This window comes from Oncorhynchus clarkii, unplaced genomic scaffold (assembly GCF_045791955.1).
Source record: "Oncorhynchus clarkii lewisi isolate Uvic-CL-2024 unplaced genomic scaffold, UVic_Ocla_1.0 unplaced_contig_5647_pilon_pilon, whole genome shotgun sequence".
Classification (NCBI taxonomy): Eukaryota; Metazoa; Chordata; class Actinopteri; order Salmoniformes; family Salmonidae; genus Oncorhynchus; species Oncorhynchus clarkii.
The window spans coordinates 80001-97716 of record NW_027258013.1 but is presented as its reverse complement, the minus strand read 5'-3'; the positions used below and the strand labels follow the sequence as shown (position 1 = coordinate 97716).

General features: G+C 44.5%; 1 protein-coding gene across 1 annotated transcript in view; it reads left to right on the top strand.

Annotated features, from left to right (window-relative positions):
* Window positions 1-17716, top strand: part of LOC139394507 (dynein axonemal heavy chain 6-like) — a 153574-nt gene that overhangs the window by 72254 nt on the left and 63604 nt on the right. The window contains exons 40-50 of the mRNA XM_071142580.1: window positions 1939-2160; window positions 2500-2647; window positions 3569-3726; window positions 4928-5059; window positions 9547-9718; window positions 11088-11234; window positions 12545-12618; window positions 12786-12940; window positions 13988-14219; window positions 15036-15188; window positions 17579-17716. The exon at window positions 17579-17716 is cut by the window's right edge and continues 3 nt beyond it. Of these exons, the coding sequence (XP_070998681.1) occupies window positions 1939-2160; window positions 2500-2647; window positions 3569-3726; window positions 4928-5059; window positions 9547-9718; window positions 11088-11234; window positions 12545-12618; window positions 12786-12940; window positions 13988-14219; window positions 15036-15188; window positions 17579-17716 (1731 nt within the window). The remainder of the gene's footprint in view (window positions 1-1938; window positions 2161-2499; window positions 2648-3568; window positions 3727-4927; window positions 5060-9546; window positions 9719-11087; window positions 11235-12544; window positions 12619-12785; window positions 12941-13987; window positions 14220-15035; window positions 15189-17578) is intronic.

The window sequence follows — 17716 nt, the reverse complement described above, 5'->3', positions numbered from 1 at the left end:
GCCCGCTAGCCTTGGAGTTGGTGGCTGGCTCTCGCTGACAGTAAACAAACCACACGCACCCACACACCTCGAACAGCAGAACACCAAGTCCAGGGGGACAAACACAGCACACAAACTCTCACACACTGCAGGGGGAGGAACACAAACTCTCACACACTGCAGGGGGAGGAACACAAACTCTCACACACTGCAGGGGGGAGGTTCTAGTAACATTTAGCCTACCATCTTGAGGTTTGGTCACACACTGCAGAACACATGCGCAGGGCGGTGAAAACACAGTCAACAACTAAGAGCACAGGCCTCTCCAGGCATCAGTTACCTAAACATAGAGACACACAGGCCTCTCCAGGCATCAGTTACCTAAACATAGAGACACACAGGCCTGCACCCTTTAATGGCGTTCTGACCACCAAACTGTTTCATCCTGACATGGATTTGTCTACCTGCTTCCATCATGACATTTCCCGTGTTAGACTATATGAAACATTATTACTATCAACCCTGTTAGATCTGTATGACTTAGGGACAGTAAATACTATCAACCCTGTTAGATCTGTATGACTTAGGGACAGTAAATACTATCAACCCTGTTAGATCTGTATGACTTAGGGACAGTAAATACTATCAACCCTGTTAGATCTGTATGACTTAGGGACAGTAAATACTATCAACCCTGTTAGATCTGTATGACTTAGGGACAGTAAATACTATCAACCCTGTTAGATCTGTATGACTTAGGGACAGTAAATACTATCATCCCTGTTAGATCTGTATGACTTAGGGACAGTAAATACTATCATCCCTGTTAGATCTGTATGACTTAGGGACAGTAAATACTATCATCCCTGTTAGATCTGTATGACTTAGGGACAGTAAATACTATCATCCCTGTTAGATCTGTATGACTTAGGGACAGTAAATACTATCAACCCTGTTAGGTCTGTATGACTTAGGGACAGTAAATACTATCAACCCTGTTAGATCTGTATGACTTAGGGACAGTAAATACTATCAACCCTGTTAGATCTGTATGACTTAGGGACTGTAAATACTATCAACCCTGTTAGATCTGTATGACTTAGGGACAGTAAATACTATCAACCCTGTTAGATCTGTATGACTTAGGGACAGTAAATACTATCAACCCTGTTAGATCTGTATGACTTAGTGGCAGTAAATACTATCAACCCTGTTAGATCTGTATGACTTAGGGACAGTAAATACTATCAACCCTGTTAGATCTGTATGACTTAGGGACTGTAAATACTATCAACCCTGTTAGATCTGTATGACTTAGGGACAGTAAATACTATCAACCCTGTTAGATCTGTATGACTTAGGGACAGTAAATACTATCATCCCTGTTAGATCTGTATGACTTAGGGACTGTAAATACTATCAACCCTGTTAGATCTGTATGACTTAGGGACAGTAAATACTATCAACCCTGTTAGATCTGTATGACTTAGGGACAGTAAATACTATCAACCCTGTTAGATCTGTATGACTTAGGGACTGTAAATACTATCAACCCTGTTAGATCTGTATGACTTAGGGACAGTAAATACTATCAACCCTGTTAGATCTGTATGACTTAGGGACTGTAAATACTATCAACCCTGTTAGATCTGTATGACTTAGGGACTGTAAATACTATCAACCCTGTTAGATCTGTATGACTTAGGGACAGTAAATACTATCAACCCTGTTAGATCTGTATGAATTAGGGACAGTAAATACTATCAACCCTGTTAGATCTGTATGACTTAGGGACAGTAAATACTATCAACCCTGTTAGATCTGTATGACTTAGGGACTGTAAATACTATCAACCCTGTTAGATCTGTATGACTTAGGGACAGTAAATACTATCAACCCTGTGTGTGTGAGTATATGCTAGTATGTGTCACTGTATTTGTCTATATTGTGTGTGTGTAGCTGCCCAGCTCGGGGGACCTGTGGAGTGTGTTCATGGACTTCAACCACAAGCGTCTGGAGCCGTGGGAGAGGATCATCCCCTCCTTTAGGTACAACAAGGAACTGCCCTTCTTTGAGATGTTGGTTCCCACCACCGACACAGTGCGTTATGGCTACCTGATGGAGAAGCTGCTGTCTGTAGGACACTCTGTTCTCTTCACCGGCATCACCGGAGTAGGAAAGGTATGGTTACACACACACACACACACACACACACACACACACACACACACACACACACACACACACACACACCTACACACACACCTACCTACCTACCTACCTACCTACCTACCTACCTAAACTACTCTAGACTGCTCCTTGGATATCTTCTGACATGTTGATATTTCAACCTTCCATAATGTTGCCCTGCACCAGTGCTTGTCAGAGGCATCTCTTACTCGTTGTATTAGCTGGACTTTGTGGAGAAAAACACATTTATCATGCAATTCATCTAACACTCACTGTTAACCCTATGCATTCCTCAGTGTGTTCTCTTGTCTCTCTCTGTGTGTGTGTCAGTCTGTGGTGGCCCGTGGTCTTCTGAACAGTGTCCAGGAGAAAGGAGGCTATGTTCCCGTCTATATCAACTTCTCAGCCCAGACCACCTCGGCCAGAACACAGGAGATGATCGAGTCCAAACTGGAGAAGAAGAGGAAGAACATTCTGGGTGAGAGAGAGAGAGAGAGAGTAATATTGGGGTAGAGATACGGTAACTAGCAACACATTCTGGGTGAGAGAGAGAGAGTAATATTGGGGTAGAGATACGGTAACTAGCAACTCATTCTGGGTGAGAGAGAGAGAGAGAGAGAGAGAGAGAGAGAGAGAGAGAGAGAGAGAGAGAGAGAGAGAGAGAGAGAGAGAGAGAGAGAGAGAGAGAGAGAGTAATATTGGGGTAGAGATACGGTAACCAGCAACACATTCTGGGTGAGAGAGAGAGAGTGAGAGAGAGAGCGAGTAATATTGGGGTAGAGATACGGTTCACAGCAACACATTCTGGGTGAGAGAGAGAGAGAGATATTGGGGTAGAGATACGGTAACTAGCAATACATTCTGGGTGAGAGAGAGAGAGAGAGAGAGAGAGATATTGGGGTAGAGATACGGTAACTAGCAACACATTCTGGGTGAGAGAGAGAGAGAGTAATATTGGGGTAGAGATGCGGTAACTAGCAACACGTTCTGGGTGAGAGAGAGAGAGAGATATTGGGGTAGAGATACGGTAACTAGCAACACGTTCTGGGTGAGAGAGAGAGAGTAATATTGGGGTAGAGATGCGGTAACTAGCAACACGTTCTGGGTGAGAGAGAGAGAGAGAGAGTAATATTGGGGTAGAGATACGGTAACTAGCAACACGTTCTGGGTGAGAGAGAGATTGAGAGACGTAAGAGGAAAGAGACAGGAATGATATTGGAGAGGTGCGAGAACAGGGTCTCCCAAACACGGTCCTGGGTTCATATGTTGTTGGCCTCCTAGCACAACATGGTGGTTATACATCACCCAGGCAATGTTACAGATCACCCTGGTAACAAGAACTGATAGGCCTACTTAGCGAAGTGTTATTCATGTCCTCCATCCCTCCTCTTCATGTCAGGTGCTCCTGGTAACAGAAAGATAGTGATCTTTGTGGATGATCTGAACATGCCTAAATTGGACACCTACGGCTCCCAGCCGCCAATAGAACTGCTCAGACAGTTCCAGGACTTCCACGGCTTCTACGACCGAGATAAGTTCTTCTGGAAGGAGATCCAGGTACACACACCACACACCACACACGACACACACCACACACCACACACCATGCACACACACACACCACACACCATGCACACACACACACCACACACCACACACACCACACACCACACACCACACACACACACCACACACCACACACACCACACACCACACACCACACACCACACACCATGCACACACACACACCACACACCACACACACCACACACCACACACCACACACACACACACCACACACACACACACACCACACACCACACACACACACTCACACACCGCACACACACAGTCTTGTTCAATATGTAGACAGAGTCTCATCTTGTCTGGGCTAGAGGATATGAGGTGAAACATTGAGTGTATTCTGCTCCAGTCGTTATTTTGAAGTCTGAGAAAATGAAGTGACTTTATGTTTGTGGTCAGTGAAAACTTTGACTTGTTTAGTATTCAGACAGAGGGATGGTCTGAGGTCCATAGTAGATTGGAGGCCCAGGTCCAGGAACTGATAGGGTCCGTTTTTCTGCCACAGTACAATGTGTTTGTTTTAGTCTTTTGTTATTGTTGTGAATGGTCAGCACACAGTAATTAGTTTCCAATAGCACAATTATTCACAGAATCAGTTATTCTGTTTGTTGAGATCTGAACGTGTACTGGGTGTAAATGTGTTTCCACCACATGCAGACAGACGACAGACAACCATGTCAATACAGCAACCAGAGTAGTCACACAAGGTCATATGCAGACACACACACACGCACACACACACACACACACACACACACACACACACACACACACACACGCACACACACACACAGACCCACACACACACAGGGAATACAGAACCAAGAGCATGTCAATATTTTCTAATCCAAACAGGGTTTCATTCTGAAGTTTAACTTAACTTTAGCTAAACATTCTGGCCCGGGTGGAGGTTCTTCAAACTGAAAGTCAAATGTAATATTGATAAAAGACGAAATCGATGAGGTTTCAAAATATGAGGGTTTAAATATATATGAAAATATGAGGGTCAAATACATATGAAAATGTGAGGGTTCAAATACATCTGAAAATATGAGGGTTTAAATACATATGAAAATGTGTTGGTAGGAAATATTTTTTCTGTGCCAAATCTTCCTTTCGACCCCCCTCTCCCCCGTTCCTCCCCTCTTCTCTCTCATTCTCTTTCTCTCTGCAGGACATGACGATCGCGGCGGCCTGCGCTCCGCCTGGAGGGGGCCGTAACCCGGTGACCCCTCGTTTCATCCGCCACTTCAGCATGCTGTGTCTGCCCACTCCCTCCGAACACAGCCTCAAACAGATCTTCAATGTGAGTAACCCCTGACCTCTGACAACTAAACCCTGCTCTAAGAGCACAGTCTCAAACAGATCTTCAAGGTCAAGACTTAACCTCCAACCTCAGTTCCTAACCCTAATATGACCTTTTAACCCCCTGTCTCCAAACCCTCTTGTCTTTTCTCTCCTCATGTCCTCTCCCTCACAGCCCCTTAACAAGCTGTGGTAGTTTAATTACAGATCGACTATCGTCATGTCCTCTCCCTCACAGCCCCTTAACAAGCTGTGGTAGTTTAATTACAGATCGACTATCGTCATGTCCTCTCCCTCACAGCCCTTAACAAGCTGTGGTAGTTTAATTACAGATCGACTATCGTCATGTCCTCTCCCTCACAGCCCTTAACAAGCTGTGGTAGTTTAATTACAGATCAACTATCGTCATGTCCTCTCCCTCACAGCCCCTTAACAAGCTGTGGTAGTTTAATTACAGATCGACTATCGTCATGTCCTCTCCCTCACAGCCCCTTAACAAGCTGTGGTAGTTTAATTACAGATCGACCATCATCATGTCCTCTCCCTCACAGCCCCTTAACAAGCTGTGGTAGTTTAATTACAGATCGACCATCATCATGTCCTCTCCCTCACAGCCCCTTAACAAGCTGTGGTAGTTTAATTACAGATCAACTATCGTCACTCCCCCTCACAGCCCTTAACAAGCTGTGGTAGTTTAATTACAGATCGACTATCGTCATGTCCTCTCCCTCACAGCCCCTTAACAAGCTGTGGTAGTTTAATTACAGATCAACTATCGTCATGTCCTCTCCCTCACAGCCCCTTAACAAGCTGTGGTAGTTTAATTACAGATCGACTATCGTCATGTCCTCTCCCTCACAGCCCCTTAACAAGCTGTGGTAGTTTAATTACAGATCGACTATCGTCATGTCCTCTCCCTCACAGCCCCTTAACAAGCTGTGGTAGTTTAATTACAGATCGACTATCGTCATGTCCTCTCCCTCACAGCCCCTTAACAAGCTGTGGTAGTTTAATTACAGATCGACTATCGTCATGTCCTCTCCCTCACAGCCCCTTAACAAGCTGTGGTAGTTTAATTACAGATCGACTATCGTCATGTCCTCTCCCTCACAGCCCCTTAACAAGCTGTGGTAGTTTAATTACAGATCGACCATCATCATGTCCTCTCCCTCACAGCCCCTTAACAAGCTGTGGTAGTTTAATTACAGATCGACCATCATCATGTCCTCTCCCTCACAGCCCCTTAACAAGCTGTGGTAGTTTAATTACAGATCGACTATCATCATGTCCTCTCCCTCACAGCCCCTTAACAAGCTGTGGTAGTTTAATTACAGATCAACTATCGTCATGTTCTCCCCCTCACAGCCCTTAACAAGCTGTGGTAGTTTAATTACAGATCGACTATCGTCATGTCCTCTCCCTCACAGCCCCTTAACAAGCTGTGGTAGTTTAATTACAGATCAACTATCGTCATGTCCTCTCCCTCACAGCCCCTTAACAAGCTGTGGTAGTTTAATTACAGATCGACTATCGTCATGACTGTCCTCTCCCTCACAGCCCCTTAACAAGCTGTGGTAGTTTAATTACAGATCGACTATCGTCATGTCCTCTCCCTCACAGCCCCTTAACAAGCTGTGGTAGTTTAATTACAGATCGACTATCGTCATGTCCTCTCCCTCACAGCCCCTTAAAGAGCTGTGGTAGTTTAATTACAGATCGACTATCGTCATGTCCTCTCCCTCACAGCCCCTTAACAAGCTGTGGTAGTTTAATTACAGATCGACCATCATCATGTCCTCTCCCTCACAGCCCCTTAACAAGCTGTGGTAGTTTAATTACAGATCGACTATCATCATGTCCTCTCCCTCACAGCCCCTTAACAAGCTGTGGTAGTTTAATTACAGATCAACTATCGTCATGTCCTCTCCCTCACAGCCCCTTAAAGAGCTGTGGTAGTTTAATTACAGATCAACTATCGTCATGTCCTCTCCCTCACAGCCCCTTAACAAGCTGTGGTAGTTTAATTACAGATCAACTATCGTCATGTCCTCTCCCTCACAGCCCTTAACAAGCTGTGGTAGTTTAATTACAGATCAACTATCGTCATGTCCTCTCCCTCACAGCCCTTAACAAGCTGTGGTAGTTTAATTACAGATCAACTATCGTCATGTCCTCTCCCTCACAGCCCTTAACAAGCTGTGGTAGTTTAATTACAGATCAACTATCGTCATGTCCTCTCCCGCACAGCCCCTTAACAAGCTGTGGTAGTTTAATTACAGATCGACCATCATCATGTCCTCTCCCTCACAGCCCTTAACAAGCTGTGGTAGTTTAATTACAGATCGACTATCGTCATGTCCTCTCCCTCACAGCCCCTTAACAAGCTGTGGTAGTTTAATTACAGATCGACTATCGTCATGTCCTCTCCCTGACAGCCCCTTAACAAGCTGTGGTAGTTTAATTACAGATCGACTATCGTCATGTCCTCTCCCTCACAGCCCTTAACAAGCTGTGGTAGTTTAATTACAGATCGACTATCGTCATGTCCTCTCCCTCACAGCCCCTTAACAAGCTGTGGTAGTTTAATTACAGATCGACTATCGTCATGTCCTCTCCCTCACAGCCCTTAACAAGCTGTGGTAGTTTAATTACAGATCAACTATCGTCATGTCCTCTCCCTCACAGCCCCTTAACAAGCTGTGGTAGTTTAATTACAGATCGACCATCATCATGTCCTCTCCCTCACAGCCCTTAACAAGCTGTGGTAGTTTAATTACAGATCAACTATCGTCATGTCCTCTCCCTCACAGCCCCTTAACACGCTGTGGTAGTTTAATTACAGATCGACTATCGTCATGTCCTCTCCCTCACAGCCCCTTAACAAGCTGTGGTAGTTTAATTACAGATCAACTATCGTCATGACTGTCCTCTCCCTCACAGCCCTTAACAAGCTGTGGTAGTTTAATTACAGATCCTATCGTCATGTCCTCTCCCTCACAGCCCTTAACAAGCTGTGGTAGTTTAATTACAGATCGACTATCGTCATGTCCTCTCCCGCACAGCCCCTTAACACCTGTGGTAGTTTAATTACAGATCACTATCGTCATGACTGTCCTCTCCCTCACAGCCCTTAACAAGCTGTGGTAGTTTAATTACAGATCAACTATCGTCATGTCCTCTCCCTGCACAGCCCCTTACCCTGTGGTACCCTAATTACAGACCCATCATCATGTCCTCTCCCTCACAGCCCTTAACAAGCTGTGGTAGTTTAATTACAGATCCTACGTCATGTCCTCTCCCTCACAGCCCCTTAACAAGCTGTGGTAGTTTAATTACAGATCGACTATCGTCATGTCCTCTCCCTCACAGCCCTTAACAAGCTGTGGTAGTTTAATTACAGATCGACTATCGTCATGTCCTCTCCCGCACAGCCCCTTAATTAATTACATATCAACTATCCTCACACATGTTTTTCTATCCTCGTAAACCTATAATTGATTTACATTCAAAATCCTTTTTTTTTTTTTAATTCTAACCCTAAACCTAACCCCTAACCTTAACCCAAACCCTACACCTAACTCATAAACCTAACCACTAACGACCCTAACCCTAATTCTAACTCTAATTATAACCCTAATTCTAACCCTAAACCTAACCCCTAAACCTTAACCCAAACCCTACACCTATCTCCTACTCCATAAACCCTAACCACTAATGCCTTACCCTAACCCTAATCCTACCCACTAACCCTAATTCTAACCCTAAACCTAACCCCTAAACCTTAACCCAAACCCTACACCTATCTCCTAAACCTAACCACTAATGCCTTACCCTAACCCTAATTCTACCCACTAACCCTAATTCTAACCCTAAACCTTAACCCAAACCCTACACCTATCTCCTAAACCTAACCACTAATGCCTTACCCTAACCCTAATTCTAACCCTAAACCTAACCCCTAACCTTAACCCAAACCCTACACCTAACTCATAAACCTAACCACTAACGCCTTACCCTAACCCTAATTCTAACTCTAATTATAACCCTAATTCTAACCCTAATTCTAACCCTAATTCTAACTCTAATTATAACCCTAATTCTAACCCTAATTCTAACCCTAATTCTAACCCTAATTCTAACCCTAATTCTAACTCTAATTATAACCCTAATTCTAACCCTAATTCTAACCCTAATTCTAACTCTAATTCTAACCCTAATTCTAACCCTAATTCTAACCCTAATTCTAACCCTAAACTTAACCCCTAATCTTAAAATAGCCTTTGTCCTCATGGGGATGTGGGAAATGTCCCCACGAGGGAGAATTTGCCTTGTTTTATTATCCTTGTGGGGACTTTAGGGGGATTCAGATCAACAAGACCACACACACACAATCACGTGTGTGTCTTGAGTCTGCCCTCTCTCCTCAAGGGCATATTCAAGCCCACGTACGCTTAACTCTCTCTGTTGAAACGGTCTCTCCCCCTCCAGGCCATCCTCAGTGGTTTCCTCAGTGAGTTCCCCCAGGCGGTGAGGTCTTCAGCAGGCAGCATCGTAGACGCAGCAGTAGAGATCTACCACCGCATGTCTGTCGACCTCCTGCCTACACCAGCCAAGTCCCACTACGTCTTCAACCTCAGGGACCTCTCCAAGTGTGTCCAGGGTGAGACACACACACACACACACTACGTCTTCAACCTCAGGGACCTCTCCAAGTGTGTCCAGGGTGAGACACACACACACACACACACACACACACACACACACTACGTCTTCAACCTCAGGGACCTCTCCAAATGTGTCCAGGGTGAGACACACACACACACACTACGTCTTCAACCTCAGGGACCTCTCCAAATGTGTCCAAGGTGAGACATACACACACACACACACTACGTCTTCAACCTCAGGGACCTCTCCAAGTGTGTCCAGGGTGACACACACACACACACACACACACACACACACACTACGTCTTCACCCTCAGAGACCTATCCAAGTGTGTCCAGGGTGAGACACACACACACACACTACGTCTTCAACCTCAGGGACCTCTCCAAGTATGTCCAGGGTGAGAAAGTTTGTCTTGGCTTATTCATTTGTAAGTTATTAAAGTAGCTGATGGACTGAGATGCTCTTGGTTGTAGCCTGAAGTCCAGACAGAGACAGTACCAGTCCTCTACCCAGCAGCCTCACAACCATCATCAGAGCAGAGAGGCCTGAGTTGAAGTGACTACTGCTCCCTGACCCCCGCTAGGGAGTCACCATGCAGAACACACACACACACAACGACACACACACACCAGCGAGCGTAAACACACACACATACACTCACATACACACACCAGCATTAATACTTACCCAAGGCGAATAAGGCCAACCCAGCCCCCATTCTTGCTGAGGGCGAGCGTGGTCACATTAATGCCCTCAACTTTCTAACAAGACTTGAACATGGATCCTCTGGTGTGTCCGACCCATCATATCTCCTAAAGCATCCCTAGCATTGCATAACATTGATAACAACAGGGATGTGTCAACAGCAGATATTAGACTTTCTTTACTTCTTCATGTGTTAAGGTTGCAGGGTGAGAACCACCAAGTTGAATCATGTTTTATTATTCTCTGGTCGTAAATAAATCATGTTAAATCCATCTAACCCTCCCTCCCCCCTTCACCTTCCTCCCTCCCCCGCTCCCTCTCCTCCCTGCCTCCCACTCTCTCTCATCTCTCCTCCCTCCACTTCTCTCCCTCCCTTCACCCCCCTCTCTCCCTCCCTTCACCTCCCTCCTCATTCTCTCTCCCTCTCCCTCCCTGCCTCTTTACCTCTCTCTTCCCTTCACCTCCCCCCTCCCCCACTCCCTCTCCCCCCTCCCCTCCATCTCTCTCTCCCTCCACCTCCCTCTCTCATTCTCTCTCTCCCTCCCTGCCTCTTTACTTTCCTCCCTCCTCCTCTCTCCCCACTCCTCCCTCCCTCCTCTCACCTCTCTCTCATTCTCCCTCTCTCTCCCTCCCTCTGTCTGTTTGTCCTCCAGGTATGTTGCAGTGTGAGCCAGGCACGGTGAGGGATCAGACTGGGATATTCCGTCTGTTCTGTCACGAGTGTCAGAGAGTGTTCCACGACCGCCTCATCAACAACGAAGACAAAACCTACTTCAACACCATTGTCTCTGAGATGGCCAGTAAGAACATAACACAGAGTGTAATAGAACCTAGACGACCAGTAAGAACGTAACACAGAGTTTAATAGAACCTAGACGACCAGTAAGAACATAACACAGAGTGTAATAGAACCTAGACGACCAGTAAGAACGTAACACACAGTGTAATAGAACCTAGACGGCCAGTAAGAACGTAACACAGAGTGTAATAGAACCTAGACAGTTAGTAAGAACATAACACAGAGTGTAATAGAACCTAGACGGCCAGTAAGAACATAACACACAGTGTAATAGAACTTAGACGACCAGTAAGAACATAACACAGAGTGTAATAGAACCTAGACGACCAGTAAGAACGTAACACAGAGTTTAATAGAACCTAGACGGCCAGTAAGAACGTAACACAGAGTTTAATAGAACCTAGACGGTTAGTAAGAACATAACACAGATTTTAATAGAACCTAGACGACCAGTAAGAACATAACACAGAGTTTAATAGAACCTAGACGGCCAGTAAGAACATAACACAGAGTGTAATAGAACCTAGACAGTTAGTAAGAACATAACACAGAGTTTAATAGAACCTAGACGGCCAGTAAGAACATAACACAGAGTTTAATAGAACCTAGACGATTAGGAAGAACATAACACAGAGTTTAATAGAACCTAGACAGTTAGTAAGAACGTAACACAGAGTTTAATAGAACCTAGACGATTAGGAAGAACATAACACAGAGTTTAATAGAACCTAGACAGTTAGTAAGAACATAACCCAGAGTTTAATAGAACCTAGACGGCCAGTAAGAACATAACACAGAGTTTAATAGAACCTAGACGATTAGGAAGAACATAACACAGAGTTTAATAGAACCTAGACAGTTAGTAAGAACGTAACACAGAGTTTAATAGAACCTAGACGATTAGGAAGAACATAACACAGAGTTTAATAGAACCTAGACGGCCAGTAAGAACATAACACAGAGTTCAATAGAACCTAGACGGCCAGTAAGAACCTAACACAGAGTTCAATAGAACCTAGAGCTAGACAGTCAGTAAGAACATAACACAGAGTGTAATAGAACCTAGACGGCCAGTAAGAACATAACACAGAGTTCAATAGAACCTAGAGCTAGACGGCCAGTAAGAACATAACACAGAGTTTAATAGAACCTAGACGGCTAGTTTGAACTTTCAGAGTTTAGCCTCTCACTAAGCAGTGTTTTGACATATTAAGTTTGAAAGCCATTTCAATGTCCTTATCTGAAACGTCCCACAATTGTTGAGCTATGAATAGCAACTCTTTAAATATCTTTCCCTTCTTCTTCTTTCAGGCAAATATTTTGGCTTCAATTTAGAACCCAATTACTTTGTGACCAAACCCATCATATTTGGAGATTTCATCAAGGTAAAATGCGCTATAAGCCTATAAATCCAATCAATTTCCCAGGTGCTCAAAGCGCTTAACATTTACGGCATTCATCTATCTATCTCGCAATCCTTCCTGTCTCCCCCCCCCCCCGCCCCCCTCCATCTCTCACTCCCCCTTTCCCTCCCTCCCTCCCTCTCCTCTAGGTGGGTGCAGAGAAGGCAGATCGTCTGTATGAGGACCTAACAGAGCCAGATAAGATCAGGGCTGTGCTCCAGGACTACCTGGATGACTACAACATGACCTTCTCCAAGGAGACCAAGCTGGTGTTCTTCCAGGACGCTGTAGAACATGTCTCCAGGTCATTTTACACTCGGAAACGGAGCCCTATTCCCTAATTAGTGCAGTGAATGCATTCGAAATTGTACCCCATTCCCTATATAGTGTACAGATGTTTTGGCCTAAATCGCACCCTATTCCCTATTTAGTGAACTGATTAGCATCTTTAATGACACCCTATTCCCTATTTAGTGAACTGATTAGCATCTTTAATGACACCCTATTCCCTATTTAGTGAACTGGTTAGCATCTTTAATGACACCCTATTCCCTATTTAGTGAACTGGTTAGCATCTTTAATGACACTCTATTCCCTATTTAGTGAACTGATTAGCATACTTAACAACACTCTATTCCCTATTTAGTGGACTGGTTAGCATCTTTAATGACACCCTATTCCCTATTTAGTGAACTGATTAGCATCTTTAATCACACCCTATTCCCTATTTAGTGAACTGATTAGCATCTTTAATCACACCCTATTCCCTATTTAGTGAACTGGTTAGCATCTTTAATGACACCCTATTCCCTATTTAGTGAACTGGTTAGCATCTTTAATGACACTCTATTCCCTATTTAGTGGACCGATTAGCATACTTAACAACACTCTATTCCCTATTTAGTGAACTGATTAGCATCTTTAATGACACCCTATTCCCTATTTAGTGAACTGATTAACATACTTAACAACACTATTCCCTATTTAGTGAACTGATTAGCATACTTAACAACACTCTATTCCTTATTTAGTGGACCGATTAGCATCTTTAATGACACTCTATTCCCTATTTAGTGAACTGATTAACATACTTAACAACACTATTCCCTATTTAGTGAACTGATTAGCATACTTAACAACACTCTATTCCTTATTTAGTGGACCGATTAGCATCTTTAATGACACTCTATTCCCTATTTAGTGAACTGATTAACATACTTAACAACACTCTATTCCCTATTTAGTGGACTTATTTTGTCCAGAACCCCATAAAGAGTTCGTTTTTGTGTTTTTGTAATGCTTTAATTTGTTAAATTGCTTACTTCCTGACCCAGTCCTTCTGTTCCTATAGGATAGCGCGTATGATCCGCCAGGAGCGTGGTAACGCCCTATTGGTGGGCGTGGGGGGCACGGGGAAGCAGTCACTGACGCGGCTGGCGGCCCACATGTGCGGCATGCGCTGCTTCCAGATAGAACTGAGCCGAGGATACAACTACGACAGCTTCCATGAAGACCTGAGACGACTGTTCAAGATGGCTGGGGTGGAGGGCAAGGACATGGTGTTCCTCTTCACTGACACACAGGTAGGGGAGGGGAAGAGGGGGGAGAGGACATGGTGTTCCACTTCACTGACACACAGGTAGGGGAGGGGGGAGAGGGGGGAGGGGGGAGAGGACATGGTGTTCCACTTCACTGAAGGGGAAGAGGGGGGAGAGGACATGGTGTTCCACTTCACTGACACACAGGTAGGGGAGGGGAAGAGGGGGAGAGGACATGGTGTTCCTCTTCACTGACACACAGGTAGGGGAGGGGAAGAGGGGGGAGAGGACATGGTGTTCCTCTTCACTGACACACAGGTAGGGGAGGGGAAGAGGGGGAGAGGACATGGTGTTCCTCTTCACTGACACACAGGTAGGGGAGGGGAAGAGGGGGGAGAGGACATGGTGTTCCACTTCACTGACACACAGGTAGGGGAGGGGAAGAGGGGGGAGAGGACATGGTGTTCCACTTCACTGACACACAGGTAGGGGAGGGGAAGAGGGGGGCGAGGAGGGGAGAGTTTGCAAGTACAGGTGTGTGTGCATGGAGGCCATGTGATGGGCAGATAGCAGGTTCCTCCATAAAGACTGTACCAGACAGTAGTATTTATGGAGACTATGTGATGGGCAGATAGCAGGTTCCTCCATAAAGACTGTACCAGACAGCTAATGAAGTAGCTATGGCCAGTGTTTATCTGTGACCATCTGCTTGCCAAACCATGCCACCTCTGTGACTCATCACCTCATTACCCCACTGAGCAGAAGCCGAGGCATTAGCCCTGGAAGCTATAGCTTCGGTCTTCAGTTCTCAGGCACGTTTCCATCCCTCCTCCATTGCATGTGTGTATTATTGTTCATCAGATCGTGGTGGAGGAGTTCCTAGAGGACATTAACAACATGTTGAACAGTGGAGAGGTGCCCAACCTGTTTGAGAAGGATGATCTGGAGCAGGTCCTGGCTGCCACACGGCCCAGAGCCAAGGAGGCCGGCATCAATGAGGGAAACCGAGACGAGGTACGGTAGAGTACACACTCACTCATAGAACACTCAATATAGAATTGTAATTACAGGGCTCCTCTGTAAAAGAGACCTTTACTCCCTGTCAAAATAAAGGTTAAATATAATAAGTACATGTGTAATATTTATGTATGTACTGTCGTGTCTTTACTATGGATTAAATGATATGACATGTTATTTTATAAAATCAATTATCTGTAATTAATATTACCTGATTAAACTAATCATGTAAATATATTAACAAGGAAGTCGGGGCACCACGGAAGAATGTTTATAGAGCTGTTGTCTTCTGAATACACTCTTAAAGACCTGGTAATCTTTTATATCAACAGCAGTCAATTATTAATCGTCACCTTATTCAGTCTCATCTGAACGTCGTAAAATGATTGGTTATCTTCGCGAACCCTGGTTGACAAGTTGAATCAGCAATACAAAATTTGGTTTAATTAGTTATTTACTAAATACCTAACTAATCACACAGAATGACATATGCACAGGCTGCATCATACATTGATTACTAATTATGTCATACAAGAAAAAGTCCTTAGCGGACGGAACTGATATGACGGTTGGTTACACAAAGAAAGGGGGTTGGGTTTGAATGAAAGCGCGGAAAGACTGAGGAACAAAATAATTGGGTCTCTATCGGACCTTATGAAGCTATGCTATCGTAAAAACAGAATATTATGCATTCTAAATAACCGCCCATTCGGAAAAGGAAAATGCAAGAATTATATTTTCTCTGAGCTGCGCTTCGATAGTTTGGTCGAAGATGGAAAGCTGGGTTGCCCAGCAGAGATCTCCCTTGTCCTTTGAATAATATTTCTGGGCGGATACGTTGTAGTCTGTCGTCGTGTGGTAGAACGGATACGATGTGGTACCCTGTCGTTCTGAAGAGATTGTCCGTCCTTTCCTAGCCCACGCACGTTTACAGCTGCTGCTGATGACTCAACATCTAGGATGTATCACTTCTTCAGTGAATAAGAGTTCAAAGTTCATACCAAGTTGCCATACTAAGCTCATGCTATATTCTGGCTGGTGTATTCAAATTCATCCTTCCAGCATGGCGATCGCTACCTCTACGTTGAAATTCACCCTTCTGGACGTATGGACATCAGTCCTCACATCATCAGGAACACAATGTTAATTTTGTTAGGTTGTAGTCATTCAACCATTCGCAACCAGAGCTCACGCTGAGGTTGGCTTAGTTCGCCGTGAATTGGGTCACGGGGGCTCTTATAGTAATGTAGAATAGGGATTGCTTCATCGTTTCCAACCAATACCTATTCACGTGGTGCGTCGCCACTGATTGAGCATATTTTACTTAAGAAAACAATTCTCTAATTTTAAAAGCTAAAATGACATGTCATCTTTTCACAAATAGTTTCATATTTAAACATTTAAATTGCACAACAATTCCATGTGAATCTGATAACTATAATGTGATACAAGACACAGTTTATGTCGTCCTGTCATCAGATATAATGTCCCAGACAACAACTGATCTGACATCATTCTTTAAGTACCAACGGACACTTTCAACTGGTTGCATTACACAAAGATGGTTCTTTTCCCCAACCTTTTGATGTTTCCATACTCTCTATATGTTAACAACAGGGCTTTCCAAGAGTCTGTAGAGTGGACAGAAAAAGGGGGAGATTTATGTGGGGGGGTCATAAACCTCCCCCAACAGGGCAACGTCATGACAGTATCATTCATTAATATTTATACATGTATTTAGACATATATCCAGCGAGCTATTCATTCAAAACGTAATGTACTGTATGTATTGATGTATGTGTTCATATTGAGCTATTCATCCCAGTAGGATTCAGTGTAGTGTCTCGTGTCTTGTTAAGGTCCTATATGAAGTGTCCCAGCAGTAGTCTGTCAACAAGGCAGAGCAGCAGGCTCTGGACACCTCCAGAACTCTGACCCCTTCACTTTAATTACACTGACTTTGGCCTCAGTCTAAACAACACTCAATTGATTTCCTCTCATGTGTTAGACAGTTTGAATTTGGCACTTGACTATACAGTGAGTCTGTTTGCATGAGTTCATTTGTATGCGTTTGCTTGAATGCATTTCTATAGATGTGTGTGTGTCTCGCTGTGTGTGTAACCTGTGTGTCTCTCCCTGTGTGTGTCTCGCTGTGTGTGTAACCTGTGTGTCTCTCCCTGTGTGTGTAACCTGTATGTCTCTCCCTGTGTGTGTCTCCCTGTGTGTGTAACCTGTATGTGTCTTCCTGTGTGTGTAACCTGTATGTCTCTCCCTGTGTGTGTCTCCCTGTGTGTGTAACCTGTATGTCTCTCCCTGTGTGTCTCCCTGTGTGTGTAACCTGTGTGTGTAACCTGTGTGTGTAACCTGTGTGTGTGTGTGTGTGTTAGGTGTTCCAGTTCTTCATCTCTCGGGTCAGAGAGAAGCTGCACATTGTGTTGTGTATGAGTCCTGTAGGAGATGCCTTCAGGTCCCGCTGTCGTATGTTCCCCTCTCTGGTCAACTGCTGCACCATCGACTGGTTTGTA